The 23,877-nt window shown below is 40.9% G+C and overlaps 1 protein-coding gene across 2 annotated transcripts; it reads right to left on the minus strand.

Moving 5' to 3' along the window:
* Nucleotides 1–7,463: 7,463 nt before the first annotated feature.
* On the minus strand, nt 7,464–22,637 carry LOC124275780 (adenosine kinase-like). Of its 2 annotated transcripts, none has more exons than XM_046711450.1 (11): nt 22,524–22,637; nt 20,031–20,105; nt 19,650–19,703; nt 19,057–19,141; nt 18,636–18,805; nt 17,951–18,056; nt 11,638–11,808; nt 10,910–10,945; nt 10,213–10,324; nt 9,767–9,853; nt 7,464–9,345 (listed from the first exon to the last, which is right to left on the minus strand). In XM_046711450.1, the coding sequence occupies exons 1-11, from the start codon at nt 22,607–22,609 to the stop codon at nt 9,221–9,223; spliced, it is 1,107 nt and encodes a 368-aa protein (XP_046567406.1). In that variant the 5' UTR covers nt 22,610–22,637; the 3' UTR covers nt 7,464–9,220. The 2 variants fall into 2 exon arrangements, with proteins under 2 accessions (XP_046567406.1, XP_046567416.1); XM_046711460.1 differs by lacking the exon at nt 22,524–22,637 and adding an exon at nt 21,903–21,964.
* Between the last annotated feature and the right edge of the window lie 1,240 nt (nt 22,638–23,877).

The following is a 23,877-nucleotide window of genomic DNA, read 5'->3' on the forward strand; positions in this document are numbered from 1 at the left end:
GATGTCAACGAGGTAGCACATGCAGGATTGAATAAGAAGGATAATGAATTCTCTTTTATATGAATATTAAGTGACAATGCTCATAAACGGATCGCTGAATTTGGACACGATTGATGTAGTGTGAGTGAGTATGGTTTTACGCCGCTTTAGCAATATTTCAGCAATATCACGGCAGGGGACACCAGAAATGGGCTTCACACAATGTACCCTGGACTAAGGCTTAGTCTCTGAATATATATAATTTTGATAGTAACAAACAAGCCCATTTAAATTGAAAAGGAGCCCTAGATAGACCAGAGAACCTGGGAAATCTAGACTTGCTTCGTTTAGGGCTTTAGCACTGCAGAGAGGGCTTGGCAGTAGGGAAATTAATGTGGTTCAGGGACTGTGAGACAGACTAAATGTACCCATGTGGGAATCGAACCCGGGTCGTCGGCGTGAAGAGCGGACGCTTTAACCACTAGGCTACCCTCACCAGCCCCACGACTGATGTAGAACTTTCCCGAAACTATTTGACTGTTTGCCGTCTAATTACATGAAACGGCCTGGAGCTGTACACGTGAACGTACTGGAGATTGCTACAGAATCAGACATTGATAACGTATCGCGTGTGATATCAACACGTGTCGAGTTTATCTCAGTCTCCATCACAAACCAGCTTGTACATCTGTACATCCCACCTGCCGCACGACATGCACGGACTTGCAGATATACTAAGGGGCTGTGACATACAGATATCAAATATAACACACATCCGTATACTATCATCACTATCGGACGGTTGCCAGGGAAATAGGGTATCCTAGCAACAGATAAATCTCTCCGTCAGCCACATCTCCAATGTTTAGCTTTTACGCGTGCTCTGAGAGAACCGCATTCAACCCAAATCTTTGTCTGGTAGTAATTTCTTTGATTTATGGGGATGCTCTCTGCTCTGTATCTGAAATCAAACGCCGGCTAAGTGCTGCATGTTGTTTATCCCCAGTTTAATGGATAACTTTGGAAACGTGGTCCTCTTTTTCCATGACGTCTTTAGCTCGGTTGAAGGCCGTGATATGATGAATGAGCCCTCTGATTGCGGAGATAGCGCGAAAGTTATAAATGTCCTTCTGTAAGCGATATTTATTGTTTGAAATATTACCTCCAACAATCGTTTTCTCAAAACCAGTTATTTTTTGTCATCCTACTCGATACTTGGTGAAGGTTTATGATCCAATTTAACGCGTGGATACGGACTCGAAGTACCCAGTGCGAAATGTGTTCCTGCTAATGATGTAATGGATTGTACAAACAGCGTTAAGCATTGAGGATGTTCTGTGGCAGTTCCTAATAGAGTCTTGCTGGCACAGACCATTCTTCAGAGAAATACCTCACAGGATGTAACTGAGGCAGGTGCACAGGCACTAAATCTCCACAAACCATCTGCACACGACACACTAAACAACACGCTGGATGGGCTCCTATATGTTGTCGACCTGACTGCTTCTTAATAACATCACACTTCTTATTTTAACAGTCGAACCCAAAATTATGATATATCCTTGTAACGATGAGCTAGTGAGTAAATAGTCTTAAACCCTCTTGTTGCGACGAACGGTTTTAAACCCTCTTCTTGCGATAAACAGACAGTTTAAAAGCCTCTTCTTGCGATGAAAAAGACCATTAAATTATTATATATCCTTGTAACGGTGAGCTAGTGAATAGTGTTAAAACCTTCTCGTTGCGATGAACAGTTTTAAACCATCTTGTTGTGATGAACAGACAGTTTTAACCCTCTTTTTGCGATGAATAGACAGTTTAACCCTCTTTTGCGATGAACAGACAGTTTTAACCCTCTTGTTGTGATGAATAGACCATTAAATTATTATATATCCTTGTAACGGTGAGCTAGTGAATTGTGTTAAACCCTCTCGTTGCGATGAACAGTTTTAAACCCTCTTGTTGTGATGAACAGACAGTTTAACCCTCTTTTGCGATGAATAGACAGTTTAACCCTCTTTTTGCGATGAATAGACAGTTTTAAAGCCTCTTCTTGCGATGAAAAGACCATTAAATTATTATATATCCTTGTAACGGTGAGCTAGTGAATAGTGTTAAACCCTCTCGTTGCGATGAACAGTTTTAAACCATCTTGTTGTGATGAACAGACAGTTTTAACCCTCTTTTGCGATGAATAGACAGTTTTAACCCTCTTTTTTGCGATAAACAGACAGTTTAAAGCCTCTTCTTGCGATGAAAAGACCATTAAATTATTATATATCCTTGTAACGGTGAGCTAGTGAATAGTGTTAAACCCTCTCGTTGCGATGAACAGTTTTAAACCATCTTGTTGTGATGAACAGACAGTTTTAACCCTCTTTTTGCGATGAATAGACAGTTTTAACCCTCTTTTTGCGATGAATAGACAGTTTTAACCCTCTTTTTGCGATGAACAGACAGTTTTAACCCTCTTGTTGTGATGAATAGACCATTAAATTATTATATATCCTTGTAACGGTGAGCTAGTGAATAGTGTTAAACCCTCTCGTTGCGATGAACAGTTTTAAACCCTCTTTTTGCGATGAACAGACAGTTTTAACCCTCTTTTTGCGATGAACAGACAGTTTTAAACCCTCTTGTTGCGGATGAACAGACAGTTTTAAAGCCTCTTTTTGCGATGAATAGACAGTTAAACCCTCTTGTTGTGATGAACAGACAGTTTTAACCCTCTTTTTGCGATGAACAGACAGTTTTAACCCTCTTTTTGCGATGAACAGACAGTTTTAAACCCTCTTGTTGTGATGAATAGACAGTTTTAAACCCTCTTGTTGTTTTAAACCCTCTTGTTGTGATGAATAGACAGTTTTAAACCCTCTTGTTGTGATGAATAGACAGTTTTAAACCCTCTTGTTGTGATGAATAGACAGCTTTAACCCTCTTGTTGCGGATGAACAGACAGTTTTAAACCCTCTTTTTGCGATGAATAGACAGAGTTAAACCCTCTTGTTCTGATGAACAGACAGTTTTAACCCTCTTTTTGCGATGAACAGACAGTTTTAACCCTCTTGTTGCGGATGAACAGACAGTTTTAAAGCCTCTTTTTGCGATGAATAGACAGAGTTAAACCCTTTCGTTGCGATGAATAGACAATGTTAAACCCTCTTGTGGCGATGAATAGACAGTTTTAAACCCTCTTGTGGCGATGAATAGGCAGTGTTAAACCCCCTCGTTGCGATGAATAGGTGAGTAGACAGTGTTACACCCACCTGTTACAGTGAGCTGGAGCTGGTATGATCCCGGATAAAACGATATCACACCTCGTTGTTGGAGCGAGTTTAATAGTAGACAGTGTCATAGCTCGTTGTTAGAACGAGTTTGATACTCAGCTGGGGTTTTCGCCTCGAAACCGACATCATAGCAACGTCTCACCACGACAGGGCGTATTTTGCTTGAGACGATTATTACAAAAAAGATATGAGTATCATTTATCAAATAATCCCCATGGGAACACTGTAGGGTGTTTTACTATAGAGCCATTTAAGTGCATGGGGGCGTGTTTACCACAAGACCGACAATCCAACAAAAGATGGCGATATACGCTCTGTCCTTGCCAACATGTCCATAGGATCTCAGTTGTAACAGGTATGCTACATGGTTTTAAGTGAGTTTGGTTTTACGCCACTTTATACAGGCTACCTCAGTTGTAGGACATCATGCCGGTTATCTAGTTGGAGGAAACGTGACGCAAGCCTTACATTTACTCGTCCCTTGACGCCGGGAATAGTGAGGACAAACCATGGCTTACTCTCAGAGAGTTTCCGGCATTCGAGTAATCGAATCCTGGTGGAACAGAGGGACGCAACTATATTAGAGTTGCAGTTAAGGAGCTTGCAAGTATAATATTGACAAACTTTATGCATAACAACCTCTTGTATTTCGTTAGTGCGACGCCAAGCAGGAATGTTTTCCTGTTTGCCAACGGTACAAGAATCTCACGAAATATGGGACGCATCTAATTGAAATTCGACGTCTAACGGTTCCTCTTTTGTGCATAGTGTATTATTGACCCAGTGGATACCAATGGCAACTAAAGATAATCTTTCCCAGGCAAACATGTAAAATACTCCTTGTGACAAGATACGAACATTTTATTGTGCCCAGGCCAATCTCATTAATACCACTCTCCATCAAGGTCTGACAAGACCACCACAGTTCACGTGGGTTTAACCCTGGACGGCCGCGGGATCAAAATGATCTGTACGTACCACCATAACAGGAACCTGCTGGGGTGCAGTTGCCATGGCACTAAGACGACCTGGATGAGTGAAAAATAGCCACGTTTCCCTTTCAGAACTGCTGGTTAACGTTCATTTTCTATATAGAGTGAGTGAGTTGGGATTTACGCCGCTTTCAGCAATATTCTAGCAATATCACGGCAGGGGACACTAGAAATGAGCTTCACACATTGTACCTATGTGGGGATTGGAACCAGGGTGTTCGGCGTACCGAGCGAACGCTTTAACCACTAGGCTACCCCACCACCCCTTTCTAAATACATAAATCAGCGTTCCCGAATGCTCCCCTTGTACTGATAATAAAGTTGGCTGGTTAGAACGTTACTTGATGTAACTTTCATCAGACCTTTACAGGCACAGCCATCGAATATTTTAAATAACTATGGTCCCTAAGCGATCGTTGCATCCCAATTGCGTAGATCGATGCTCATGGTATTGATCACTGGATTGTCTGGTCCAGACTTGATTATTTACACACCGCCGCCGTATAGCTGAAATATTGCTGAGTGCGTCGTAAATCTAACCTCACTCACCCTTGGCCGTCGACCATACATGACTCGTCCAGTACAAGGTCTACAGCCTCAAACAGAGAACAAGCAAAACACCACGCGCAGTAGATTCAGCCAATTGTTTGGCAGTACATAAGCAAAATGTACGTTTGATAGAATGATGAAAGTGGAAATCCGTTCTTGACTGGTTGTATTAAAAACAACAGTACTTGTCTCCCTTGTTCCAAACCCCGTCCCACTCCCTACATCAAGTATGGATGTCAGGAAGTTCGCACTATTTGCGCCGCACGTTAAGTGTTTTAATCAAAACACAACTCAGCATTACTGATCCTAGAGCCGACTCAACATTATTAGCGGTCCGAGGACAACAAGTGACCATGGATTCAGAACCTGCACTTTTTATGCAACCATGGAGGACCGTCACACCCGATGCCCTGGATGTGGGTTTACATAATGATGATACGCTCCAGTTCAGAGCTCGACGGCTTCCTGGACGTGGGAACCTGCACACACACACGCTTCAACTTAAATCCTCTCGCAGCTTGCAACAGAAATTGAGCGGTTATTACGTTTGAGGAGCTCGTATTTGCAGACAAAAGCAGTTTCCGTATGGTACACGGGTAACACAGAGCAGGCACAATCGAAACTTATTCTGCGTGTTCAGATGTGTCATGTCAGCCATGGACGCCGCTTACAATATAACTTGGGATTGTTGAATAAATGACAGTCGTTATAATGTCGTGTCAGGGTAGGTTTGAACGTTCACGAGGCGGTGTTAAAGTTTTTCTTATTTACCCGATTTAAAAAGATATTTCACATAATCGTCCGATACGTTTCAGTCGTCGGCAGATATTTTCAATACAAAATACATTTCAGGTTGCTTGGTACAACCTCACATAAACAGCTGAGCGGAGTTATGTCGATCTGAAAAAATATTCTGTAATCGTCACAGAAACTTTCAGATATAGTTAGGCAATCTTTTCATAACACTACGTGGAACATATTTAGTAAACCATGTCTATCGTCGGCGGTGGGGGTAGCCCAGTGGTTAAAGCGTTCGCTGGCCACGCCGAAGACCCGGGTTCGATTCCCCACATGTGCACAATGTGTTAAGCCCATTTTTGGTCTCTCTTCTTGATCCCCACATTGGTACAGTGAGTTCAGTTTAACGCTGCACTCAGTAATATTCCATCTACATATGGCGGTGGTTTGTATATAATTGAGTCTGGACCAGACAATCCAGTGATCAATAACATAAGCATCGATCTACGCAATGGGGATACGATGAAATGTGTCAACCAAGTCAGTGAGCCTGACCATCCGATCCCGTTAGTCGCATCTTACGACAAGCATTATTTTTCCTAATACCAAGCCCTCCCTGCAATGCTAAAGCTCTAAATGAAGCAAGTCTAGATTTTCCCAGGATGAATCTCTGAGCTCAATGAGGCTCCTTTTCAATTTAAGTGGGTTTATTTGTTACTATCAAAATTATATATCAGGGACTACGCGTTAGTCTAGACAAGCATAGGTTACTGAGGATCAATTCTAACCCGGATCTTCACGGGTACAAAACCATTAAATACTGCTAAAAGCCGCGTAAAAACTCTCACACACAGCACATTTGGATTGCTGAAATATACAACACATGTCCCCACCCCCACATATGAACGTGTTGGCGTCATGTTGACTGAGAAACATATAAGTACCACCTAACTTAACCCATCAAGTCAGCAGTATTTCCACAACACTAACATTGATTAAAGTAGCGATTTCATTTCGAAAACAAGGCTCTTATTCCCATCAAATATATCTCCGGTGCGGCCCTTTTCTCAATTGTTTAACGACACCAGCATGTGGCGCTAATGTACTATAAGTCCTATCAATCTCCGCGATAAAACGTTTCATTTACACTGAAGTGTTACCAATGAATATGGCGCATTCCGAACCTGCCTGATGTTCAACCCGCTACTGCCGACCATCCAACAGCCCAGGAAGGTTATTTATACCATAACTTCTCCACAAACTCTTCCAAGTGCCTGTTCGTTCCACCACAGACGCTGTGAACAGCTACATCGAAAATGTGCATCTTCACGTGCAACTGAAGCTATTTCGGGAAGTTGTCTGAACAGGTGAGACTTTGAACAGATAAAGGTTCCGTGTTTAGTGCAACGCAGCTGGTTCCTGTCAAGATATATTTCACCATGGGTGCGATATCTTTTTCCCTCCCGGTGCACAGCCAAATATCACACGCTCCATTTTGGCCCACTCATTCATGGAGCGTGCATCTGGTGCTGTAAATAGGCAACCTTCAGCGGCGCAACCTATGTTTTTACGAGTTTGAACCCTATACCATTTGTATGCTGTCGGCCTGTGAGGACGCCCGCTCTACTCAACAAGGCTGCCTCTAGTGTGGCTTGTGTCTGGGAGGTAGACGGTCGCGCCAGATACTGGCCCAGGGCTCAGTAAGCAGATATGTTTACATACTCACACACCAATGGAGCTATCAATGCTGAATATACATACACGTGTGAAGACCCTATGTGAACACAGACCAAGGGAGGTAACTCTAAATTCGAGTCATTCGGTTAGAATTCTGGTCAAACCATCCAATGCCAGACATGGGTGTCCACCTCAAATAAATAGATAAATAAATAAATAAATAAATAAGCCATCGATTGTCTTGTTATCATCATTTATGCACATATGACATCTGACACAGCAAGAAATGACTGAATGTCTTGCAAATATGCATAGGTTGACATTGTGAAAAATGGTAAACCAAAATATGTGAAACTCATTCAAGCAGCAGGCATTTCAAACAAACATGACCCGAGAAAGGAAAGCTCTAGTATTTAATAACAGACCTTTTATCAGTTCCTCATTTTATTACTGATATCAATGTAAAAATAATCAAACTTCTCAGTACCTCAGCTAAAATACTGCTGAAATTCCAAATACATAATTGTAAACAAGAAAGATACATGTGACATGTAGCAAGTCCCACAATAAACCTTGACAGATATGTAGCCAGCTGCTTGCAGATCTCATGTTTCAGTCGTAGATTGTAAAATACTCACAAGAGACATACTGACTATACACACTTTCTGTTTTGAACTACCTGTCTGAGAGCCTGAAAAACTAAGGATAGATATTCAGTATGACATCACAATAAATGTTTAACCAAAGTCAATCGGATCTTTGCCTCATGCCCTTGAGTCCATTATCAGTAATGGTCTGGAGGTGTATGACTGAACCATCTTTGTGCAACAGGTAGGGAGTGACAGTTCATGAATACCACACATTTTAACCATCATCTTGGTTCATCTATTAATAGAACTTTAAGCTGAAAGGTAACTTTTAGTGCTTTAAAGCATTTTTCTTTTTGAAATATGATTAATATTTTCACCCCAAAACATGTAATGTTGAAATTATATTTGTTTACGTGAGACATATTTTTCATTGTTCTATTGTGTCTGTATCATGATAAGCTTCAGATATTCGCCTGACTTTCTGACCTATCCTGCTGCAAACTTGGGTAATAACTACCTACCAGATTGTTATACATAGAGTTTGCATAGACACAGAATGTGCTGTGAAAAACTTGAATAAAAATACAGGGACTGAAATTAATCCCACACAGATTTGGTTTTCCAGTGACATGTCTACCTGAAATGATGTATACTGACTTGTGCATCATCCAAACAGTTTCACAATACACAAATCGTGAGCCTTGTGTACAGCATTCCGGCCCTATCACCATCCAGACATCCTATCAAGATACAGAGGGCCCTGATCGAGGTTGTCAGTTCTCAGGCGGGAAAATCTATACTTGACTACATCGCGGATGGGTTAGACAATTTTATCACATCAGCAAATTTTATTCTGCTTTCAATTTAACATACTGGGATCAACAATGATTCTGTGTTGTCATTGTTTACAAATACAAAATATTTTACCCCAAGCATTATTTCATTGTGGTTTTACGTTATGTTTCACAGTAAAATCAGATCAGTCTTGTGCTAATGATAGAGCATCTCAGTTGCTGTAGTCAGTGAAACCCACCCTCAAACAGCCATCAGGCTACAGTGCAAAGTAATTAAGTGGAACTTGGATACCAAGTCTCCCATGCAGTGTGTAACGTTGTATATTGTTATACATGTACATATGTACCACATGATGAAACGATACATTTGAATGTACAACTGTAAATCGTGTCACTGATATGGACCTGGATTATTGACTTGTCACATGATCAGTATTAATGGATTGATGATAATAAAGTAATGAAAAGACCTTCAGACCCGACCCCTCACTGGTCTGAGCAGACCCCAGCCATCAGTCTGGGTCAGACACCTCTAGAGGTCAGGTCCTCCAGTTTTCCGATATTGCCTTCATCAAGAGTAATTATCTGTACAGTGATTAGGGAATGACATGGTTTCACTGATATGAGGGTGTCTTGGGGAACGTGCACCCCGACTGCTGTATAATGAACTGCCCTGACCAGTGGGCGCAGCGCATACACTCTTCTAAAGGCTTCCCCTTCACAAGTTGAGATAGGAACCCTGAAACAGCAGAGTTAACATCTAAATACAGTTTAAGAACAAAATAATCAGACTGGCTCTGACCCTTTTCAACCAAACTACAAAGTTTGTGTTTCAATTTCACTAGGTAACTACAAAGTTCAGACCCAACAAAAGTACTAGAATCTGTACTTTACTAAGAAAGTGTAATCCCAAATATAACATATGTTACATTTGACCAATTTCTAAATGGCATTGTGTATTCAAGGGACCCTAACTACACGTTATAAGTTTATCACGGATAGATATTTTTAGGAGTAATGATTTCAATAAATCTTCTGAATGAAAAAAAGACTGAAAACATTGGCTGTGAATTAAAAACAAAACCCATTTTGATAAGACATTTGAAGTTGGAATGTCACGTTGACAGTATAGATTGACCTCAATCTCACATACTGCTCACCTCCAACAAATGCATCTCCAGCACCGTTTGTGTCAACTATTTTATCGGCTGGTACAATGGTAGCTTTAAACTCAGTAATTGTTCCATCTGTAATAAACAGATATACAAACTATTACACAAGTGTTGATAACAAATATATATCACAGATTTCATGTAACTGTGTGCAGAACTGAAGCAGTTACTTCCCTTTGACAGGAAGTCTTCTCAACAAATACAATTATTTAAAAAAAATTAGATATAATCTGCTATTAAAATTCATTATAATTTACATTAATTATATGATGTTATTTTTTAAAACAAATTTATTCTCTAAAATATGAACAAAATGCAGAACAATTTAAATTTTGTGTCAACAAATCCTGATCTGTCTGAAAAATCGTAAAACTACAGACAGCCAATCAGCTGGTCTACAACAATGATACTGTGAAGGAAGCCGTCTCATTTACCGCGTGCAACTATAGCAGGCAGCTCCCCTTCAGTGATGATGACAGTGCGGGGCCGACTGCCCTCCTTCGGAAGACTGGCTATTTTCAGGGCAATTTCCTTGTGATCCAGAGTCTGAAAACAACAGCGAATTGCTGCACCCATACTTACTGAACAAACCAGCTTATTAATATTTAATCTACTGACATTTAGGTATGGTGTATTGGACAAATAGATCACTCATGGAGTAAACCATTTTAAAGTTAATATATAAAGTATCATCCTTTGCTGGAAGAACTGGGTTGAGAGGCACAAGAAACTCTCGCACAAATTTCCCCCACACAGAATTATGATGTTTCAGTAAACAGCACTTTGTTCCAATCTATCAATATCTGTCACACTCTGTTCATACTATCTGGTTTAGGTGGTATTGAACTTTACCTCATATAAATATATGAATTAACTTATAGATGCCCAAACTGAATGTTGATGCTGCTGCAATGCTCAGCATGTTTTAGATAGGTTTCACATTCTATCAGTAGGTTTAAGTGAAAATCTTTCCAAATTTCATACATGAAAAATTCTAACTACAAACAGCTTGTTGAAAATTGTAAAGTTTACAACTGACTAGTGGACAAAGATGTATAGATAGAAAAGCAATGTATCATATATCAATTTATCATCATGTGAGTCAAACTAAAACATCCAATGGCTACTTACACCAAATTCGTTTGCTTTGGCAAATTCTTCTACTTCCTGAAATGTGAAACAGGCAATTAGCAATTCAGAAAAAAATGATGCACTTCATGGCAAATAATGTTGTGTTCTTGCTATTTATTATGTGATATGGTTGTTTATGCATCTCCATCAATGGGTTAGCATCCACCGTTTCCGCAACCACCGTGAATATACACAACAACTTTGTGGTGCAGTATTGATTTATCAAACAACAGCCGGAATCCAGCAGGAGGGAAAACATTGAGTGACTGATTGCTGAATGCCAACAGACCATGGCTAAGGAGTACTGTCCATGTGCAGGCATTGGGAATAACAGCGTTCTATAGGAATCAGTCTCCACAGTTTGCCAGTTACCCATTACATGGGTTTAAGAACCTCTTACTTGGTCAATAAATGGTTGATAAAAGCAACATCACTCTTTTCATATTCAGCTTTATTCTGCTTCTGTTTTCAGCTGAAACTTTCTTGTTTTACCAAACACCTTGTGTTACCAGCTCCTCGTGGTTAAACAATACACAGTAGACATATGGCTGAACAAGAAGTCTGTGTAACATTATTTGTAGTTTGGGGGCTGTAACAGTTCCTAGTTAGTTTCAAATTTTATGCATTGTGATTTAGTCAGTTTAAGCAAGTCAGCAACATGCATTAAGACAGGTTTCTAGGATAACAGGGTTTCATTGTATATCAGCCAGCTACCAGAGTCAACTTACATTTTCATTTCCGAAGACATAGTCAACATAAGGCATGAGCTGCAACATGGGGTCCTTGAAGAACTGGCACAGGAATGGCGCCGACAGGTTCATGCAGAAGGTCTTCTGCTTCTCCAAGGAATGTCGGGCAATCTTTAACATTGCCTTGGGACACACCGTCAAGGGGAAGCCCTGCAAACACATGACAAACTTCAAACTACCAGCCATATTAGTGAATATATGGTATTGCAGAGATGCCAACCCTGAATCAAATGACAGCAGAGCCATGCCTTGCTAAAAGCAATTCCCAGCGTTGGGGGTGAGCGGAGAGAGGGCTCGATCCCCTTTTGACTGGGGGGCCTCCCCTATGAAAATCTTTAGATTTAGCCTGGAAATATGCAAATTCTGGGCATACTTAACCAGATAATACTTAACTCAAATAAACATATTTAAATGGCTATTTACTAAAATTCTTTCAAACATTCTAACTTAATAAACATATTTGTATTTTCTAAAAAAATCGGAGTTTTTTTTATAGACAAATCTGAGAGTGGATTTTGTACATGAAACTCGGAGTGGTTGGCATCTCTGGTATTGTTGAGACTATGGTGAAGGAAAGTCAATGACTGCAGCTTAATGGTAACATTCTTTGCAGATAATACAAAAACGCTGTTTCAAGGTCAAATTGTAAGTTATCGTTACTAAGTCATATTCACAGAGCCACTGATAAACAGCAGATCTATAAACCATCACCACTGATCATTTCCAATCACTGTGGATGCACTGCTGACAACAGATGACGTCCCTTTCTGATGTTTTCAAATACAATTAAAAATATTTCAATGCAACTGCCATTATTCTAGAGCTTCCCAATACTCCATCAGGACATTTTAGAGGACTTCATGGGCATTGCTGATAGAATCAACAGGCTTGCATTGCAGCACAAACAAAGCTATTCAATAATCTACTCTAAAGGAAAACTAACTCTAACATTCCAACTATTCTGTTTTACACATCATACTGTGTATCGATACCTTACTCACATCATGGTAATGAAGACTTAACTGTCCTCAGAATATGAAGGGAGGTAACTGTGCACCAATCTGCAGTTAAGCTGGTACCTAACAAGTCCTCATCCACTTGAAATCACAGTCACACTCATGTTCGGAATTAGAGACATTTATTACCTATTCTTTTTAAAATGTCATACTTTCATTGTTCCACCTGATTCATATATGATTTGTTGGAGCAGGTTACTTCAGAATGTAAGGACTAAGCGTGGGACAACTACCAAACACCTCCATGAGTGAAGTTGTTGACAGAGATCGTCCTCACTAGTGCTGGTGAGCCAGGTGTCATACTCACGAAGCGCCAGTAGTAGTACTTGGCTTTCTCCACAAGCGACATATTTTCTACTTTATCCAGATGTTCTTCCATTGAAGCAGTTAGCTGCAGCTAGATTAGCAACCAGAGATCTGAATTGGAAATATTTCATATTTCTAACATAGCAAATAAATCAAATTATCTCAGAATTCTTGAGGGCACAGGTAGCCCAGTTGTCCAAGGTGCTACACTTTGCAATACAGAGTTGCATCCCTTGGACATGCCTGAAACCTACAATCATGGGTTTGAATCTGGGCCTGCCTGATTATGTCTCTAGTACAGTCAGCATTGTACCCCTGTCTGTGGTGTCTGTCCATGGCCCTTGACCCACCATCTTACCCTACTACCTTTCATCGCCCTTTACCCATTCTCATACCCCAACCATCATACTCTACCCTACCATGACCCATTCTCATACTCCCTAACATGACCCATTCTCTTACCCCCAACCATCATACTCTACCCCTACCATGACCTCTGTTCCCAGCCACCCACCATTGGTACCTACCATGACCCTATTTTCTTACTTGATCCCCTCACCTACCCATCAGGCTCCCTCTTTTGCCCAACCATCATGCCTACTTCTTAGCCCAGAACCATTCTCTTACCCCAACTATCCCTCACCCATACCACATGCCATTCTCATAACCCCAACCATCGCATACTCACCCTACCACCCTGACCCATACTCTTGCCTCAACCCTCCCTCTACCATCCTGTGCCCTAGTGTCTCCATATTCTTTCTCAATACCCTACTTATTGTGAATTCATACTACCACCATTCTACTCCACCGCTTCCATTCCCCACCAAATACCATCATTGCATCCCATTATGTGACCTTCCATCACTGTCGGGCCCCTCAATTCCCTCCTGTCATGTTCCCCTCCCCCACTGCCACCTTCCCTACCATCTCATCCCACTGTTCCTCACCCCTCCCCACCATCATGCCCTAGTTCACTCTGTGCCACGCCTCCAGCCAACCATCCATATGCCTCTATCCAACTATCCCCTCAATTATCCATTATTCCTAAATTCCTCCTTCCATCACCTCTACCATCATCCGCCTCATCTGTCCATCAATTCCTCACCCCATTCTCATCATTCCCCTAACCTAATTGTCCATCCCTCAGCCTCACCATCATGCTGCCTCATCCAACCATCCACTTCCCCTCCACATGCCATTGACTCCAATCATGCCTCATCCTTTCCTTATCATAGCCCTCAACGCAACTATCAAGCTATAATTCCTAATCTCCCACTTAACCTAAATCTCTTACATGCTCTCTCAGCTTCACCATCATGCCTCATCCAATCCATCGTGTCCTCACCCACCAGGCTTCACGCCTCTGACTCCAGTCTGTTACTTCCTCTCAGCCTACCATCATGTGCCTCATCCAACCATCAAGTCCCTCACCCTCGTCGATTTGTTCTTTCCTAACCCACTTAGGTCCGCCCCTCACCCTACCATCATGTGTGCCTCATCTAACCATCAAAGTCCACTCACCCCACTGTCATGCCTCCAAACCCATAATGTCACCCTCAGCCTACCATCATGTGCCTCATCCAACCATCAAGCCCTCACCCATCCATTCCACTGACTCCATTCCTTCTCAGCCTACCATCATGCCTCATCCAACCATCAAGCCCCTCACCCCACCGTCCAGCCCCTCACCCTATGAGTTCTCATCCCTCATCCCACTGTCACACCCTACCATCCACAAGCCTCCTCACACCCTTCCAAGCCCACCCCACTCTCTGAGTCCTACCTGTCCTTGCGGTGCAGACAGCAGCACATGTCCTGTGGGCTCCTTGTCCGTGTACTGGGCGTGCAGCCCATTGACCCCTGCCTCCCTGGGCCTTCTGCTGCAGGATATCACCATGCTTGTCTTTGATGGCATTCGAAAATGTGGCCGGGGAGTTAAGGGTTTGCCAATCAGCCACTGTAAACACACATATTGCAGGGTTTGTAATTTGTAATTTGATTACACCACAGACACCAGAAATGGGCTTCACATGTTGTACCAGTTTGGGGAATGTAACCCCGGTCTTGGGCATGACGAGCAAACACCATAGCCCCTCCTACTAGTACTACTGAAGCATTGGGTCCAAGTGAACAAAGGCGTTCACGCCAGTTTAGTCCTAATACCTGATGTATGTACTATACTACATTAAAGTGTTATGTGGGTTCCACCTACCTGTAAGGAGCTACCGTGGGAGGCGTTGAGGAGTGGCACCACCTGGGACAAAGTCTACCTGATCCTTGAATGTGGCCAACATGTCATCATATCTGTTGGGGAGATATGAAATTACTGCCACAATTAATCAATGCATCTGCTAGATAAATGAGTGACTAGACATCATATATACTCTTTTTGCACTAAACTTGGGATGATTTAAATACAGATAGAATTTTAATCATGTGTATCCCCAATATCTGTCGACTCTTGCATTCCTGTCTTGCATTAGCTTTTCATTAGATGCAGACATGTGAGTCCTATACCATTAATAAAATGTATAGAGATGGAAGCAGAAAATAAATATATTGCCTCAATGTACACAATAATAAATTAATTTGAAATTTGTAGACAAAGAAATATAAAGTTCATGTATTTAAAGTAATCATTAAAGCTTACAGCACAGTCTACTACATCATTACTCTAACAGGACTTCATTACATTGAGAAGTCCACATAAGGACCCCTGAAATTAGTAACTGGGGGTCCTATGATACCCTGATTGTGTTGGTCAAGGTAAAACACTGTGTAGCTTTAATCACCTTGGTAACATGGAGAGTCGGAGATATACTCACATGGCTTGTGTTTGTCCTCGGGCTGGATGGCACTGTTGGCAGACCAGGCCATATCTTAAAGTACACAGCACATAACACATAAGTGTTTCCAACACAATTAAAGTGCCATTCATCACACATGTTCAATGACAGTAACTTTGGCAGCGGAAAACAACTAAGATTCTCCACTTCAGGATAAAAAAGAGCCAATACTTAATGCTTGATATCACACACATGTTAGATTTAATAACAAGAATGTGTGTGGTTAATTAAGCACAAGGTAGATATCATAATGTTCACTTAAGTCTTTAGAGTACCATTTAAATGTTACATGAAGGTCACCTAATTTATGGGGTGGGGAGAGAAAGTGGTCACTTATACGGACATTCAGGAAATATAAACAGAGATACTTACTACTTTTCAGGAATTCCTCTGTGGCATTGACAGAGATATCCAGGAGGGGTTGCGTCAGACAAGGAGAATGCCTTCACTGTAACACAAAAACATGAAGTAACTCTGGCTTATTAAAAAAACTTACAGAAAAGACTCTACTAAAACAGAGTTCAACAAGGTTTAGCCCTTTAGCTCAGATCGCGGCGTTTAGATTTGTAGATGCTAACACTGTTTTCAAGCAATAATGATGTTAGCATCTACACTGAAATGTTTAACATTATTTGTAGTTTGGGGCTGTAACAGTTCCTAGTTAGTTTCAAATTTTATGCATTGTGATTTAGTCAGTTTAAGCAAGTCAGCAACATGCATTAAGACAGGTTTCTAGGATAACAGGGTTTCATTGTATATCAGCCAGCTACCAGAGTCAACTTACATTTTCATTTCGAAGACATAGTCAACATAAGGCATGAGCTGCAACATGGGGTCCTTGAAGAACTGGCACAGGAATAGGCTGACAGGTTCATGCAGAAGGTCTTCTGCTTCTCCAAAGGAATGTCGGGCAATCTTTAACATTGCCTTGGGACACACCGTCAAGGGGAAGCCCTGCAAACACATGACAAACTTCAAACTACCAGCCATATTAGTGAATATATGGTATTGCAGAGATGCCAACCCTGAATCAAATGACAGCAGAGCCATGCCTTGCTAAAAGCAATTCCCAAGCGTTGGGGGTGAGCGGAGAGAGGGCTCGATCCCCTTTTGACTGGGGGGCCTCCCCTATGAAAATCTTTAGATTTAGCCTGGAAATATGCAAATTCTGGGCATACTTAACCAGATAATACTTAACTCAAATAAACATATTTAAATGGCTATTTACTAAAATTCTTTCAAACATTCTAACTTAATAAACATATTTGTATTTTCTAAAAAAATCGGAGTTTTTTTATAGACAAATCTGAGAGTGGATTTTGTACATGAAACTCGGAGTGGTTGGCATCTCTGGTATTGTTGAGACTATGGTGAAGGAAAGTCAATGACTGCAGCTTAATGGTAACATTCTTTGCAGATAATACAAAAAACGCTTGTTTCAAGGTCAAATTGTAAGTTATCGTTACTAAGTCATATTCACAGAGCCACTGATAAACAGCAGATCTATAAACCATCACCACTGATCATTTCCAATCACTGTGGATGCACTGCTGACAACAGATGACGTCCCTTTCTGATGTTTTCAAATACAATTAAAAATATTTCAATGCAACTGCCATTATTCTAGAGCTTCCCAATACTCCATCAGGACATTTTAGAGGACTTCATGGGCATTGCTGATAGAATCAACAGGCTTGCATTGCAGCTATTCAATAATCTACTCTAAAGGAAAACTAACTCTAACATTCCAACTATTCTGTTTTTTACACATCATACTGTGTATCGATACCTTACTCGCATCATGGTAATGAAGACTTAACAGTCCTCAGAAATGAAGGGAGGTAACTGTGCACCAATCAGTTAAGCTGGTACCTAACAAGTCCTCATCCGCTTGAAATCACAGTCACACTCATGTTCGGAATTAGAGACATTTATTACCGATTCTTTTTAAAATGTCATACTCCGTTCCATTGTTTCCACCTGATTCATATATGATTTGTTGGAGCAGGTTACTTCAGAATGTAAGGACTAAACGTGGGACAACTACCAAACACCTCCATGAGTGAAGTTGTTGACAGAGATCGTCCTCACTAGTGCTGGTGAGCCAGGTGTCATACTCACAGCGCAGTAGTAGTACTTGGCTTTCTCCACAAACGACATATTTTCTACTTTATCCAGATGTTCTTCCGTGAAGCAGTTAGCTGCAGCTAGATTAGCAACCAGAGATCTGAATTGGAAATATTTCATATTTCTAACATAGCAAATAAATCAAATTATCTCAGAATTCTTGAGGGCACAGGTAGCCCAGTTGTCCAAGGTGCTACACTTTGCAATACAGAGTTGCATTCCTTGGACATGCCTGAAACCTACAATCATGGGTTTGAATCTGGGCCTGCCTGATTATGTCTCTAGTACAGTCAGCATTGTACCCCTGTCTGTGGTGTCTGTCCATGGCCCTTGACCCACCATCTTACCCTACTACCTTTCATCACGCCCCTTTACCCATTCTCATACCCCAACCATCATACTCTACCCTACCATGACCCAGTGTCTTAACCAGCTACCCACCATTGCACTTAACTTCTTTCGTGACCCTCACCCACCCATCAGGCCCCTTACCCCACCATCATGTGCCTCATCCAACCATCAAGTCCCTCATTCCACTGTCACACCCCACACTCTACCATCATGACCCTCACCCCACTGTCACGCCCCCCACCCTATGATCTCGTCCCTCATCCCACTGTCGCATCCTACCATCACAACCCTCACCCTTCCAAGCCCACCCACACCCTCCTGATCCTACCTGTCCTTGCCGGTACAGACAACAGCACATGTCCCTGTGGGCTCCTTGTCCGTGTACTGGAAGCGTACATTGACCCCTGCCTCCTGGGCCTTCTGCTGCAGGATATCACCATACTTGTCTTTACTGACGCACCCGAAAAATGTGACCGAGTTAGGTTTGCCAATCAGCCACTGTAAACACAAATATTGCAGGATTTGTAATTTGTAATTTGATTACACCACAGACACCAGAAATGGGCTTCACATGTTGTACCAATTTGGGGAATGTAACCCTGTCTTGGGCATGACGAGCAAACACCATAGTCCCTCCTACTAGTACTACTGAAGCATTGGGTCCAAGTGAACAAAGGCATTACGAAGTTTAGTCTAATACCTGATGTATGTACTATACTACATTAAAGTGTTATGTGGGTTCCACCTACCTGAGCTACACGGAGGGCGTTGAGAGTGGCGCCACCTGGGACAAAGTCTACCTGATCCTTGAATGTGGCCAACATGTCATCATATCTGTTGGGGAGATAGCATCGAAATTACTGCCACAATTAATCATGCATCTGCTAGATAAATAGTGACTAGACATCATATATACCCTTTTTGCACTAAACTTGGGATGATTTAAATACTGATGGAATTTTAATCATGTGTATCCCCAATATCTGTCGACTCTGCATTCCTGTCGCCGTGGCTTTACGTGATGCAGACATGTGAGTCCTATACGCACAAATGTATAGAATGGAAGCAGAAAAATAAATATATTGCCTCAATGTACACAATAATAATTAATTTGAAATTTGTGACAAGAAATATAAAGTTCATGTATTTAAAGTAATCATTAAAGCTTACAGCACAGTCTACTACATCATTACCTAACAGGACTCTCGTACATTGAAGTCCACATAAGGACCCCTGAAATTAGTAACTGGGGGTCCTGCGGACACCTGATTGTGTTGGTCAAGGTAAAACACTGTGTAGCTTAATCACCTTGGTAACATGGAGAGTCGGGAGATATACTCACATGGGCTTGTGTTTGTCCTCGGCCAGGATGGCATTGTTGGCATCCAGGCCATATCTTAAAGTACACAGCACATAACACATCAAGTGTTTCCAACACAATTAGTGCCATTCATCACACATGTTCAATACAGTAACTTTGGCAGCGAAAACAACTAAGATTCTGCACTTCAGATAAAAAAGAAAGCCAACACTAATGTGATATCACACATGTTAGATTTAATAACAGAATGTGTGTGGTTAATTAAGCACAAGGTAGATATCATAATGTTCACTTAAGTCTTTAGAGTCGATTAAATGTTACATGAAGGTCACCTGGTATGGGGGTTGGGAGAGAAAGGGGTCACGAGACGGACATTCAGGAAATATAAACAGAGATACTTACTTCTTCAGGAATTCCTCTGTGGCATTGACAGAGATATCCAGGAGGGGGTTGCCGTAGCCAAGGAGAATGCCTTCACTGTAACACAAAACATGAAGTAACCTTACTATTAAAAAACTTACAGAAAAGACTCCCACTAAACAGAGTCAACAAGGCTTTAGCTCAGATGCGACGTTTCGTTGTAGATGCTAACACTGTTTTCAAGCAATAATGATGTTAGCATCTACACTGAAATGTTGCATCCATTGCAATCAAGAAGCTGTCTATCCATAAAATATCATTCCTGTTCATCATACCAGCTTCTAAATGGTGAGGTGAGGTGAAATTGGGTTTAACGTCGTACTTGAGAATATTTCCTCATATGACGACGTGCATGCGTGTGTATGTGTATGTGCGACTGCTTGTATTAGCCCAGACTGAAGCTGGTTTTATAGTGCTAGCCCACTGAGATGCCATGCCGCAGTGAAGCATGAATACCCCACTCAGACACATTATACTGACTCTGAGCCGACCAGTCCTTGTTGTACCCATTAATGCCGAGCACCAGGCAGGGACCAACAAGTACCATATTTTAACGTCTTTTTGTATGACGCGGTCGCGGATCGATTCTAAATGGTACTCAAAGAAGAAGGCTTTAGCTCCGTGATAAAGTGTCCATCCTTATAGTTTCCATATTGTTAACACACCTGGACACAGTATATCTCACTGCCTCTGGGTCAGGTTGCTCCAATCTGCTTGTGAGGGTTAGGTACCCATATTTCACGGACACAATGTGGCAGTAATAAATGCCCTGAATCTTGCTCACATAATGAAGCAGTGGTAATTCTGGGTCAATGCCTGCATCATGTAACAGTATATGTTGGTGTGGTCAAGCAAACAGATCATCTGACTATGTAGCTGTATATCTATCATTGCCTTCACTGAAAGTCTTGGGATCCCCATCCTAAACTAACCTAATCATTATCTCAGACAACCTAGCCCAACCTTTCCTCTCTAACAATATTCTACATTGCTGACAAAACTTCCTGACACACAATGCTGAGTTTGTGAAACTGTCTTCACCTACCACTTGTGGGATGACAAAGTATGTGTATCTACACAGAGTGGTTGAGTATTTTATTGTCTGAAGGCTGACTACAGCCTAGTACAGGGAATGATCAAGATCTGATTTTCTGCCTCAAATATCAAAATAATTATCACATAGGTCATGGCTTTAGAGGTGACCTACTGATAACAGGACCATTAAAGAGGCATATTTGTATTGATGTAGCTAAGATACATATGTATGTTAGCTATTATTGATGGTGATGAAAAATTGCCTCTGAATTAAGAACATTAAAAGTTCATAAACTTTTTTTCAACAAACTAACATTTACAAATTAGCCTACAAAGGAATCTAAATTGGGAATCTACTGGAATCTTTCTGCATTACCTCCATATGCAAACAAATACTTCATATTTGATCAACAGGCCAACTGAAAGATGTCACCAAATGAACTTGTAGTGTGACAAGTAGGGTGAAGCTACCTGCAAGTGGAGAATTACTTGTTCACTCAGTGAACGGATACCAACAGGTATGTCAGACCCCCCAGGTATATCAGGAATTTGGTACTTCAAGTATGTAAATAGTTGATCATTATGTTTTGTTTTCGGTGTAGGAATGAACTCTATTTCAATTTGTTATAAGTGTGACACTGTTGTTGATTATCGGGACAGTTGATGAAGATAGCCCCGTGAAATCCGATTCAAACTTTCCAGAACTGCAAACTGAGCAAGCACTTGCATTTTTTTCTGCTTTGAGCTCATTTATTTCCATGTGTCATTTCTAATGACCAAATCACGTCCTGATTTCAGAACAGAAACATGACCATTTACCTCGTCATAGCTGCATGAAATGCGTGAGGCAGATACAGTTGTGCTCATCGTATATATACACGTATGCATACCTATGGCCTATCCCATTTCTTCCCGAGGGGTACTAACAGATTACATACCAATCTAACTTTTAACAAAATAGCAACATAATTTTACAATGTCGCCAGAACAAAACATAATATCTAGCTGTTCATTTACAAACAACGGCCGTAAACATATCTAATGTGACTTATCATATCCACGACACGTGCCGACATTTGACAACACCTACCGGTAATTATGGGACTGTCGGAATTAGCCAATCAAAACACAACAGTTCCCTCACAGGCACAGATAGAGTTTCGGTAGAATAAAAAATGAGACTTACGCGGATGCCTCTGAGAGATGACCTGGACGTATTCGTCGTTGGCAACCGTGCCGTTAAAACTTTGTACAGAACTGAGTAAACTTACAAATGTTGGTCTGAGCTATGTACTTCTGTTTAAAAGCAATATCTTCGGTGGTTTTTAAATAATGTAAGCACTGCACGGAGCCGCATGGGTCGGTGCATTTCAATTGGCGTCAAACTGAGCATTAATTAGTTGTGTGAGTGCAATCACATCACTGTAACTTTAAATTTACCTGTGTGTGATATTTGCCCTCTGCTTCTTGACATCAGAAGGAGTTTCTTTTCCTTCAGTTTCGTCGATTCCGCGCTTATTCTCCATATTGTGAACCGGTGAATACCTTACGAAGTTCCCTCTGGAATATACATTTTTTCGACCCAACTTAATTTTGTGGTTTCCAAAACTATTAATTCATTTGGGTATCGGCAAAGTGAGGAATACATTGCACGCCAAATTCTGTAAGATATTGTTCTGAAATAAGTATTTTTTCACGCGATACCGTTGAATCACATCGTCTTTGTAATAACCGAATTACACACTCACCGGAACTTTTATCCAGCTATTCACATTTACCCGAGGCAGCAGAGTACGACAAATGACGGTCTAAGGGAAGTCATTCTAAATAAGTGCCACTTTTGCTGGTATTTCCCGAATGTTACAATAATTCTAGATCGAATCCCATGTTAGTTATTCTCGAAATGGATAATTTGAGACTACGAAATAATAACAAATCTGTCTGGATTTCCAAATTACAGTCAGAACTGGCTTTCTCTATCAAGAGTAGAGACCTGTCCTTTCTCCTTTGATTTTTATGGGCTGAGAATTTTTTTAATCATGAACAGGTACTGAGATGTATTTAGGTCACATGTCAAATTCAACCTGTGGAAATACATGGTTTTCTCACTATTCAGTAAGATATAGTAACTATACAAATGTATTCTTTCATTGGCATTCTAGAAGTTGAGGAGATGAAGATGAAGACAATTTTTATGGATATACAATTTCTTTTTTTTCTGTATAGGCGACGTTTCGACAAAGATTCTAATATTTTATAGTCGTGTAAAATTTGGATTTTACCCTGAAGCGTATATTACATACTTGTTTCGTGATAAGACGTTACTGAAGATATTTTGTAAATTCCGAATTTCTATACATAATTGGAATGTGAATGCAACCAGACGAAACAAGGATGCTGAAACACAGCACACCTTATGTAACCATTGTAACAGCGGACAAGTTCGGGATGAATTTCATATTTTACTACAATGTCCAAAATATAATTATTTGAGAATAAAATATTTACCATTTCTCGATGGCAAATATGTATGTAAATCCCAAACGACAAATTCAAAAAATAGATTACCGTTAACGTAATAACCATATTTCTAAAGTGTGTATTTTCAAGAATGGTTGAAACAGTGTCTATTCTATTCTATTTCTATTCTATTTCTATTCTTGTCTATTTTCTTACCACGTGACAACACATGTGTTGTAACAATTGTAACATGGACCAGTAGGCCAATATTACTAAACAAAATCTGTCTGTCGGTTTGAGGTGAAAGAGGTTCAATCGAATCTTTTACGAAATA

This window comes from Haliotis rubra, unplaced genomic scaffold (assembly GCF_003918875.1).
Source record: "Haliotis rubra isolate DU_JTF1 unplaced genomic scaffold, ASM391887v1 Scf105, whole genome shotgun sequence".
NCBI lineage: Eukaryota > Metazoa > Mollusca > Gastropoda > Lepetellida > Haliotidae > Haliotis > Haliotis rubra.